The sequence below is a fragment of the Squalius cephalus genome (assembly GCF_949319135.1).
Source record: "Squalius cephalus genome assembly, chromosome: 12".
Lineage (NCBI taxonomy): Eukaryota > Metazoa > Chordata > Actinopteri > Cypriniformes > Leuciscidae > Squalius > Squalius cephalus.
The window spans coordinates 14,734,140-14,745,972 of NC_137133.1; the positions used below are offsets into that span (position 1 = coordinate 14,734,140).

Sequence of the window (11,833 nt, forward strand, 5' to 3'; positions counted from 1 at the left end):
AAAAAATGTATTTCTTTCCCCCAAGAAACGTAGCATTCCCTTGCATTGCATTTTTGTTTTCTCGCACAATAAATTGGCCACCATATCGGTATCGGACGATATACACTACTGGTCAAAAGTTTTAGATCGGTAAGATTTTTGGTAAGATTGAATTTTCAGCATCATTACCCCAGTCTTCAGTGTCACATGATCCTTCAGAAATCATGATGATGATTTGCTGCTCAAGAAACATGATTTTTTTTACATTTTCATTTCAGGATTCTTTGATGAATAGAAAGTTCAAAAGAACAGCATTTATCTGAAATAGAAAGCTTTTGTAACATTAAACACTACCTTTCAAAAGTTTGGGGTCAGTAAGAATTTTTATTTTATTATTTGGGGAAAGAAATAAAAGAAATCAATACTTTTATTCATCAAGGATGAGTTAAATTGATCAAAAGTTACAGTTAAGACATTTATAATGTTAGAAAAGATTCTATTTTAAATAAATGCTGTTCTTTTGTAAACGGGAATGTCTCCCTCGTTGGTTTACGTTAAGTTTCTCGGGGGAATGCAAAAGTTTTGAAACCAAATGTGAAGAGAACAAAATAAGTTTTCAAGAGAACACAATATGTTTACGTGAGAATGCAAAAGCAGTGAAATTAAATGTTTTCTCCCATTATCTTTTTAGGGGCTCCATAGAATGGCCCATAACTTTCAAGACTTGTGTGATGCTTCAAAAGACGCTGTGCATTTTATGGTTTTATTTGAGAAACTTGAGTTTTTTTTTTCTAATATATAATGTTTCTCAACAGCCACAGTAATTTCTCCTGGCTCATGTTTGGCAATTAATATACATAAGAACCAGTACGTCAGTTCAATGGATTTATATACCTCCATAAATGGCGTATATAGTGTAACTCAGGTGACCTGAACTAATACTTAGTAAAGATCTCATCTTCGGTAATAGTTTTTGTTTCGCATGTATGGTTTATTAAGTCTTTTTATAGAATTAAGCACTATTTCCTTCTTTACCACTGAAATTCAACTCTCTGGTCAGCACTTAAAGGTCTGATTCAAACACCAGCTCCTGAGTTTTACTGAGTTTTCATTCCCCTTTAAGGATCATTACGTTCCTCACACTGAATTACTTTCAGCCATTTATCCTTCTTTTCCTCCATTTTTATATCTTTGTCTGTTCTTCTCATCTCAGTCATGCACTCTGGTTCCCATGTGTTCATGGCAGATGGCTTCACTCCATCTGTAGTTACCAATTTTGGACAAAGAGAATTCAGAGACATGCAAAAATCAGTCTGACTGGTACATCAATGAGTGTCCAGGTGTTGAAAAAGTCTATGATATTCTGGTCTCTAGCTATTGCTCAGGTTTATAAATCTGATCCAAGATGCATGACTTGAGGTGTTATAACATTTTGTACATGTGTGGATGGAACTATTTAACTTGAGTTTTGTTGGAGGGTCATGTTGTTCTGTTTTGCGTTAGCAAATTCTCCAATCAGTATTTAATCTCTGCCATGAAGAACGTCTCTCATTAGTTACATAAGTAAGGTTCTTCCACTCTCTCCACAGGCAACACACCTCTAATTGTGTGTTTGTGTATGCCATTCAAAATAGTCTTAGATCTTTCAAAAAAATAAGACATTTCTTATATATATATATATATATAAAATATGAAGTTTGTCAGTCAAATGCTATTGATGGTTTGTTGCAGATTTGCAGTTCTGAACTTGCTGGAATCTTTTCAATACTGAAAACAAAAGGTCACATATATGTGTGACAGATATCATAAATCAGAATCCTATGTTTGTATGGAACTTTGTAAATGACATGAATAGGATTGCAGATATTAATTGATAGACTGAGGGAATTTTTAAGAATTGCATTGACTGAAGGAATGTAAGCCTTGATTCTACAACTTCCTTCATTGTCAGCGTCTCAAGTTATAGAACAAGTATTATAGAATGAGTATTTGACATAAAGGATTTAGTTGGATATAATTTGCAGGCCTGGTCTTGTAAATACACAATGTTTCTAGTAAATATCTTTTCAATCTTCCATAAATCTGATGTGGTAATAGATGAAATGAAGCCTGCGAGGTGAAAATTGAGAGCTCTGATGGTGGTCCTGAAGAACGGCCAGAAGGTTGCAAGCAGACGTGTTGAAAACAAAAGTAAGATGTTACAACTTCCAGCCCCAAAGGGTATTTGGCCACATTTAAGATGTACCGATGTCGTAACATTATATAACAAAATATTAAACTAAGTGATTTTTATTTTTAAGACCTCAAGCACATTTTTTCCAAGCAAAACATTTCACAAAAACAAGTTTGATCGATTATAAAACAATAGATATTTAAAAAAAAATATTTGGGCACTTTGTGAATGTCAAATGTTATTGAAACATGTGATGGAACTATTCCTGTGGTTATTCTGTTAGGACAGCTGTGCGAACTTGAGGAGAACTGACATCTGCTAAAAATCACCTTAGCGCCTCTTGGTTAAAAGTCATTGCAAAATTGCTCAGAAAAGTTAGAAAGAAATGACCTGGCATCATTTGTTTGCAGATGTGACGTGGTTTCATATGTTGTCATCCATACAGTGAAATTAATTTCTTTTTAAATGTGATGTGTTTAAATACTTTTTGGGACCGTTAGATAACATTATCACATCAACACGTAGTTTTGGGAAGTTGTGTCCTGACTAGTTGCAAGTCAGTAACTTTAAAGCCTCCAGGAAATGTTGTAGTTGATATTATTATGCAAATAATTAATGGAATTATTAATTGGTAATTCGTTTTTATAACTTTTTTATTATTATTGTAGAATAGAATTGTAGAGTAGAATAATTCAATCTGAATTTATAGCCATTTTTGTCATGACATCCCTGTTTTGAAAATTAATTTAAGGACTTGTACAAGTTGTACAATATTTTAGCCAATATATTTATTTATTTCCACTAATAATATATTTGTCATATGCTTGGTAAACTAGAAATGCATCGTATGTAAATGCAGGTTAGAGTGGGATAGAATGTGACACATTTATACAAAACATCCACCGTTTAACATTTCACCTGCACACAAAGAAGAAATCAAGTAAAAGTAAAAAATTTTATAAGCACTGTCAGAGGCAAGGAATAGTGTGTACTAGGTATTTGTATTACTAAATTTCTCCGAATACTTAGCTGGGCAAGAAATTCAGACATCTCATGCACATTCAAGCAAAACAAAACGAATGGCCACCATGAAGAGAGATTCCAGTCCTGAACCATCTGGGCCCACATTATAGATAAAAGAGTGTGAAAGTGTTTTGAGCCAATGTTTACTAAGTAAACTAACAAAAACAGACCTATTGAAAGAGTGAGGTGATGAACTGTGGAGGGGAGAGTGGTGGAAATGACAGTGGGATGTCATAAGTAAATGAGAAAGAAGGAAACTAAATAGCGAGGGGTTGTGAAGGTTGGTGACAGAACGAGAAATGGGCAAGGGAGCATGATTCTGAGGATTGAAGCTGTTATTAGTGTTATGTTAAACCGTTACAAATGCCATCAACAAGATCACTAACACCTCAAACATGCATTGACCTCTGCTACTGTTTTCATCACATTCTGACCCCTTTAGCTAAGCTCAACATGTAAACCAACACTGTGGACCTCTCCCATGGACTGTCCGGTTGGGGTAACTCTATCCAAATCTACCCCCTCTTAACAGCCTGTCTTGGGTTCCCCACAGCGAGATCCCCTGGCTGTGAACCACCAGCAGCAAACCGATAGGGACCACATACACCACAACACCCGAATTAGAAAGCAGCAGAAAGGTATACTCTCCCCAGTAGGTGCTCTTGAAACTCTCTCACACACACCTAGCTAAGTAATTACAACAATACCCAGAGGAAAAATGCCTGAGCATACAAACCATTAAATGACACTTGGACATACTGTGAACAAACAATGTGTTCACCTGTGGTTGCCCCTGCATTCCTGCACACAAAGCTAAACAAACAGCACACAAACCATCCCACACATGCTCCGATATGCCCTCCAGGAGGAGGTGGCAAAGAAAGAACTCTGGAAGGATCTTTTTGTTGTGGCAATCCCTCAAGCACACAGCATCCCTCCTTTTCTTCCGTCCCTCTTTGAGTCTCTCCCTCCCTTTCCTCCCTGACTATATAAATAAGTCCCAGCGTAATGTGCCCCAGACTCAGAGACAAACTGCCTCCAAACCTGAAGAGACAAACTGAGGGATCACAGACATCGACCACCAATCCAAACGAGACACTCTGACCAGCCCCTCAAAGACAACCATTTGCGCAAGCGAGAGGAAGTCAGTGGGAGCGAAAGATTGAGAAGACTCAGGTGAGAGGTCATTAGTGGAACGCCAGAGAAGTGAGCGGCTCCGGTTACGCTTGTGAGGTGAGAGGGAAGGGATAGATTAGTGCCTGAGCTAAAGAGGACAGGGCAGACAAGTGATCTGCAGAAAGAGTAGAGTCACCTCTGCGTGAACTTCCCTGGAAGAAGAGCTTCAGATAAAGAAGATTCCAGGTATCTGAAGTCCACCTCAACATGAGGTTTTTGGCTGTGTTGTGTGTTTCGTGCCTGCTCATGGGCACCCAGGCTCAGAGCAGTGCTAGTTTTCGGCGGGCGAATGCCGGCAATGGCCGTTGTCAGTACAGCTTCACAGTGGACAGCCCTACAGAGGCCAGTTGTCCATCACCAGGTTCAAGTCCTGAGATGGAGGCCCTGAAGTCCCGCCTGGGGCTGCTAGAGGCGCTGGTCACCCGTCTCGTAGGAGGTGAAGCCCTGTCAGAGTCATCGGCGGGTTCTGGATCTCAGTCAGGCCTCCAGGAGGCTTACAACCAGGTGATGGGGGAGAAAACTCAGCTCGAGAGAGAGAAGCAAAGACTGGACAGACAGGTTCAGGTCCTGCAGAAGAGTATGGAAGACCTCCGCCAGGAGGTTGAGAGGTTGAGGAGCAGACCCTGCACGCAACAACCTCCTCCTAGAGTTCCGGAAATTGACAACAGCTTCAAACCAGGATCAGGTTAGTGACAACCAAGCAAAAAAAAAAAAGTAAAAAAAATTGGCAGGGGATATTTTGTTGAGGTTCATCTTGCGCAACCAAAATGATATTTTGGCCAAGTATTCACTACCTTAAAACTGCTTGAGATACATTTGTGATGTGCAAAAATTGTGTGTACAACAGCTTTTCACTGGGGCAGTACCCTCGAAAGGAAACTTTGTACTATATTTACTCCTATAGGGTTCACAGTATCATAAAATGCATATTATTACTCTAAGGTGCTAAAACACATCATTTAGGGATAAATATAGTACAAAAGTGTCCCTTTAAGGGTACTGTCCCAGTGACAAGCTCTTGTAACCCTAAAGGTGAAATTGTTGCACATTTTTTATGACTGTGTAAATTTATCATAGTGTGAAAGATTGCCAATACCTATTTTGTTTTGTTACTATAATGATGGAAAATGCTCAAGCAAAATATACACTAACTTATAATCTTACTTTTGTGGTTACAGAAATGTTTAAAATGCAATTGAGCCGTAACTTGTAAACAGGTGTGGTGTCTGGGAAAGCAGAGAGTGTGAGCATAAAATGACATGCTAGAGTCACTGGCACCTTGCAACAGACTCTTACGGTTTATGTGTGTATTCCCACAGTTATACCTGTCTGGAAGTGTGAGTCATACTTCGGGTGGGATTGGTGAGCAGGTCATTGTGTTCATTTTAAAGCAGCAGCGAACAGTATAGATAGATCAGAGCTGAACAAGGTGACATCCCCATGTCATATATTATAAGAGCAGGTCAACATATGAGTGAATGAGGGTGTTGGGGGAAAGCCGCTGAAGCAGTAAAACAGTACTGTGCTAATGCTCGGCAGTAAAGTCTTACTGACAGCTCCCAGCAGACCACTGACTGATGCTGCATGAGGAGGGGTGGAGGTCAGGGGTAACTGATCCCTGCTGGGGTTGTTAGTGCTGGATTAAATATACTGTTGGTACCTTTACGTCATGTAAAAAATGCATGAAAAATAAAAACGGAGTTTAACAAGACAGAGGAGAGAAGCACCTTGGAGACCCTCTTTGCAAAAAAGGCGATAAATTCCAGCTCTTTGAGGTTGAAAAGAAAACAAGCCATCCGTCTTGCACGCCCTCTTGGATTCAGTTTTGCTTTCAGGTTCACAGTCCCTTTCCACCCCAAATATCATACTGTGCAAACGTACACAAGCACAGAAAGGGGCTGAATAAATAGTAATTTACCAGTGGATACAGAACTTTAATTACATTGATTAATGCAAGGTTCAAAGGTGCATTACTTGTTTATATTCCTCTGGCTGATTTGGCAGTCGTTTTGGACTAACACTTAGAAGCAAAAGCAAAGGTTTTCTGGTACCAATGCAATTGCAGAAATGCTCTATTTCAGTCATTTGTGATTAATGACTACAAGTGTTAAATAAAGGGGGTCATTTTTATACTTTTTTATAAGTACTACTTATTGTGTAAAACATTTTAATGAGAAAAAAATGACTGAGCAGTGAAGACGCCTAACAACATGCAGTCAACAGTCTGTGAAATAAAAAAAAGATCAGGATTCCATTCAGCCATATGAATGTTGTCAGTGTCACCTCATTAAGTACGAACACATGAATGCGTGCCTCTGGAGATCGTTTTGAAGTGTTTTGGAAACTTTAAACGAAAGGAATTCTCATTTAGAATTATACTAAGAGTTGGCATCTGCTTCACAGCCTAGAATTGCAAAACCCAAAAGCATTCAAACAGTACAAAACCCCCCTCCAAAGTCCTAAAGATGTTAAGATGTGAAGGCTCCTGCAAATAAATTAGCCTGCAACATGCTACCAGATGGTCCAGAAGGTTCTTGAAGTTCTGCTTAATCTCTCAGGGAACCATTAGGCATGATATACAGATAAGCATTAACACCTGCAAACAAACCTTGGGAATTACATGCTTTTGTTGCCTTGTGGTGATGCATATACCTGTGTCCATGAGCAAGTGTTGATTATAGGGATAAAGGACAGTAACTACAGACCTTCCCACTGCAGGTCTGAGCAAGCTATCATCATCAGCAGCAGCAGCCCTTTTTAACCCTCGTCACAGCCAGTCAGATTTCAGATGTTCACGACCATTCTAAAAGCCTGTAAACATGTAAGCACTTGATCAGACATAAACAGAGTTAATTTAGCCCTTGGGCAATCAAATTGAAGGAGTGAGGATAATGTGAATGTAAGTTTCTCAGGTCCTGGCTTTCTGTATCGTTATTAGGACCAAACAAAACTAACTAACTAACTAACTAACTAAACATTTCCAACAAGGTTTCCAAAACACCCCTTCTCAACCATCTTCCATTTGTTTGGACTTTGGACAAACAGGTACTGGTTGAGCCAAAAGTTGACAAGTCAGATCGCTCAAACAAACTGATGTTGAAAGCAATGAAGCAATGTTGAAAATGTTTTTTACAATGAAAAAAATGACACAATGGCTTTTAATTTTACTCCGCTTTTGTTTGAGATTGTTAACCAGGAAGAGTGTATGTGCTCTCTGCTGGAGTGCATGTCTGAGTTTCGGATGTGTAATGGGAGGTCTGGAGTCTGCCAGGCACCGGGACAGCTGGGAATCTACTCAGGGCTGTTTATTTCCTTCTGTTAGATTCCTGACTGTCAGTAGAGCTGCCAGTCCCCCAAAACCATGCATCCCAACAAACATACCTTTCTCAGGCAACTCAGGATCAATGCCAAGCCTATAAGTCTGTCCAACTTAACTAGTTTAGACTTCCATCATGGTACTCTGGGACATAGTGAATCTCACTTGAGAGCTGATTTTAACCATTTTATTGGACTAGCTAAACATTTGTGATCTACCAGATAATAAGGGGCAGTAAACATTGCCCAGACAATAACAGCAAATTGATCATTTGGTTTGCCTTTTAGGTCCTGCACTTTCCCACCTGGTATCCAGGCCTGGGAATACACAAGGAGACACCAGCAGTTTAAGAGGTAGGGTAGGGGGTGTAACAAGGGTATAGTTACTTAGGCAGAGAACAAACTGCACTATCATAAATGATTAATCCAACTCCATACTGCAAATAAGACAAGTTATTTAATATTCTTGCTACTGAATGCAATGTCATGGTCACTACTTGTCATTCTGATTGCAAAGGCTTAACAAATGTAGACCTCAACACCTTCACATGCATGTCTCAATCTGAGTATGTGAATTTCTGTCTTTCTGATCTCCTAGATCCAGCATGGCATTACTCGAGTCCAAGATATGAAGAGCTGACAGCTGTGGTCACTGAGGTGTCTGCCCCAAATCTGGACGGTCCAGCAGACATCTCAGGTGAGTCACACCCTAACCCTAGGGTGTCTATCACATAAAGCCAAAATATAGGGCCCTGTTTACACCTGGTATTAAGATGCGTTTGGTCAATCACATCACTAATAGACAAGGGAGACACATTCCCGTTTACACTTGGTGTTAAAATCTGTCTCTTTTGTCCACTTTCAACCACTTCTGTCCTGATTTCTTCGAGGGGAGTGTCTATTTGCGGGTAAATGTATGGCCTTTTTCAGATCTTTCAATATAATGGATGAAATAAGCTCACGCAATTTACATATGAACGCGACTGTAGACGACGCAAAAACATATGCAGAGCATCAGCTTTCTTTTCTGCTCTGACAGCCGCAAGACACGCCGAACACTGTATGTTAGAAATCAGGAATGCTGAGTCATCGTTGTGCTTGATACGTTTTTCGTCTCCAAACCAAACTTGGGTCTTGAGCCAACAAAGTTTAAATCCCGTCTTGCTATCGCGCTTCCCATAATGTTTACGCATTAAGTCGGTAGGCGGTCTTTTGTGGCTGATCGAACACATTTGACCACATGAGCATCTACACTATGAAAGCAATCTGGCCAAATGTGTTTTCGACTACCTCTGGTGGACAAGCTCAAAACATTTTAAACCCTGTTTACACCTGTATTTAGAGTCGTCCACTTGTGATCTGATCAACCGAAACGCATCTTAATACAAGGTGTAAACGGGGCCTAGTAGATGTCTTCTGACATTAGCTTGACTGTCAAGTCATGCTTATATATATATATATATATATATATATATATATATATATATATATATATGCCCCTACATCTGTTCATCTCAGGTGCCTGAAAAATTGATACTGTGCACATAGCTTTCATTCCTGCTGACAGCACTTATACTAATTCTGCTATTTTTACCAGTTCATTTAAGCCTAAAATAATCTAGCTTATAAAAGGAGTGTGTATGTTTAGTAAGGCGCCAAAATGGTAATGTGAATCACTTGATGCGACCATGTTGCTAAACAAAGACATTAAGGTTCGGGTTTTTCCCAAGAAGTCCTTTGAATTCTGCCAAGCATCCCTTCCCCCAGTACCTCTCTCTTACAGGGTATTTTAGGAAAGGTTAAGTATGTTTCTAATCTTTTACACTAGCAGGAATGGTAGGACAAGCTGTCCTCTCTTCCACCTTTAGAGGATTTTGTTTTAATGGTATCTTTCAATTTGTCATTTGCAATCCAATGTTTCCAACAAGTGTACAATCTCGTTTTGTTTTTTTCAGGCTGTGGTGACCTGGTGTGGGTAGACCAGCCTGAGGTGCACCGTAAGGCTGACAGTATTGCAGGTAAATACGGTGTCTGGATGCAAGACCCAGAAGCTAAGGAACCTTATGGTCCAGAGATGGTATGGCGCATTGATGCCGTAGGGTCTGAAGTGCGTCAACTCTTTGGGTATGAAAACATGGACCAGCTGTCACGTGGGTTTCCTACCAAAGTCCTGCTCTTGCCAGAATCTGTGGAGAGCACAGGTGCCACCATGTACAGAGGCTCCTTGTACTACCAACGGAGGCTCAGTCGCACCCTTCTAAGATACGATCTACTTTCCGAGAGCATTGCTGCTCGCCGTGATCTTCCCCATTCTGGCTTCCATGGTCAATTCCCCTACTCCTGGGGTGGTTACACAGACATTGACCTGGCAATAGATGAGAATGGTCTATGGGCCATATACAGTACCAACAAAGCCAAGGGCGCTATTGTGCTCTCCCAGCTGGACCCTCACAACTTGGAGGTGAAGGGCACCTGGGAGACTAAAATTCGCAAAACTTCCGTGGCTAATGCTTTTATGATCTGTGGCAAGCTGTACACGGTTGCTAGTTACACCTCGCCAAACACCACAGTAAATTACATGTATGACACTGCAACCAGCCAGGGTAAAACAATCTCAGTGCCGTTCAAAAACCGCTATCGCTACAACAGCATGGTAGACTACAACCCAGGGCAGAGAAAGCTATATGCTTGGGATAACTTTTACATTGTATCTTATAATGTTAGACTAGGCAAGCAGTAGTAAAGCAAAGCTATCAGCATAAATGTCCATATCACCCCAGCTTATAGACGCATTTTGCAATGTTTTAATATTTTAACATCCAGTGGGACAGCTATTGTTGGATTTACTGATATTCAAAGACAATTATAGACAATCTAGCGTAAAAAAGCAACTGGGCAATTCAACCATAATTATGCTGGTGACATAAATAATAGCACCAAGAGTACGTATATATAATGAATACAGAAAATAACATTTTCCTGATAATATTAAAGCACCAACAATTGTATATAGGCTGTTATTTTCAAGACCACAATTAAAAGAAACTAAGTGTACCAGTGACTACATTGCACAACTTCACATTAAGTGTTATCTTATCTTTGTTCATGATAAACATGCTAAAAAAGTTCCTTTGACCAACACGTTACCAAATGGATAAAGTATCTAATCATGTATCATGATATCAGTTTTTTAATAAATTGAGGCCACATTTAATTCCTCAGTGATTTTGTCCACTTAACATGTTAATAGAGAAATTATTTTTCTACCTTTGTAAGTAATGTCTTGTCTTTTGTGTTTACGGCACTGAATAAATTCAAGGAAGGGGGAAAATATAATGGCATACAATTACAGTAAGCCTACCTTTTGACTGACAGATTGTAGAGGAATGCAACTTTAAAAACCATAACAAAACCTTTGCTAGTGTACATGCTCTAATCCTCACGCAATCATACTATCCTATCTCTGTATATAATGAATATTTTCCCTACTCTCTTTTGAATATGCCTCAAGACTCTGTGCTGCTTGAGATGTTAAGATTGGGATCTTGTGGCTATAAGTGTATTAACTTATGAGAATAAAGATTTAAAGTACGAATCTGTGTGCCTCTCTTTATAATTTAGGGGTGTCATCTTATTTTGCATGCATTAAGGTATTTTACTGAATTCAGCACCACAAAACAAACATGACCACAGCTCATTTTTTACAGCATATTATTTTATTAGTTTCTGTAACCAAACCAGGAGAATGTAAATAAGACCTTACATATTTTAATACAGCGATTTAACCCCTGTACAAGTAAAACAAAACAGAAATCAAAAAAGAAAAGAAAAACAAATCAATTCCCTCTCCTCCCCTTCTGTTTGTAGTTTCTCATATCTACTAAAACAAGAAATGGGGGGCCATACTGAAACCCTTGTTCAACTGTATGCCCCTTAGCAACCCAAGAGGAGTGGTTTGGAGAAAGACCTTGTATACTCAGGCCTGTGGTCACCATAACAGAGTAGTCCAAAACATCTGGGAACCTGTTAAAGACTTGCATCACTCCTGCCCCAAACCCCCCATTGAGTTTGGCTGCCTTACACTCAACATTGCTCATTCTAAACTTGCAGCTCGTTACCACTGAACGTAAAATGCTTGACCACTCACCCCAACCTAAACCCCGCCCC

At 39.6% G+C, this 11,833-nt stretch overlaps 1 protein-coding gene across 2 annotated transcripts; it reads left to right on the forward strand.

The window, feature by feature from the left end:
- Nucleotides 1-4,192: 4,192 nt before the first annotated feature.
- myoc (myocilin) lies at nt 4,193-11,261 on the forward strand. 2 transcript variants are annotated; one of them, XM_079889473.1, is made up of 4 exons: nt 4,193-5,036; nt 7,955-8,020; nt 8,265-8,363; nt 9,622-11,261. In XM_079889473.1, the coding sequence occupies exons 1-4, from the start codon at nt 4,559-4,561 to the stop codon at nt 10,404-10,406; spliced, it is 1,428 nt and encodes a 475-aa protein (XP_079745599.1). In that variant the 5' UTR covers nt 4,193-4,558; the 3' UTR covers nt 10,407-11,261. The 2 variants fall into 2 exon arrangements, with proteins under 2 accessions (XP_079745599.1, XP_079745600.1); XM_079889474.1 differs by lacking the exon at nt 7,955-8,020.
- Nucleotides 11,262-11,833: the final 572 nt, after the last annotated feature.

Coding starts and splice junctions, on each gene's coding strand:
- myoc (XM_079889473.1), top strand. CDS start 4,559: ATGAGGTTTTTGGCTGTGTTGTGTGTTTCGTGCCTGCTCATGGGCACC. Junction 5,037..7,954: donor CAGCTTCAAACCAGGATCAG/GTTAGTGACAAC, acceptor TTTGCCTTTTAG/GTCCTGCACTTTCCCACCTG. Junction 8,364..9,621: donor CGGTCCAGCAGACATCTCAG/GTGAGTCACACC, acceptor TGTTTTTTTCAG/GCTGTGGTGACCTGGTGTGG.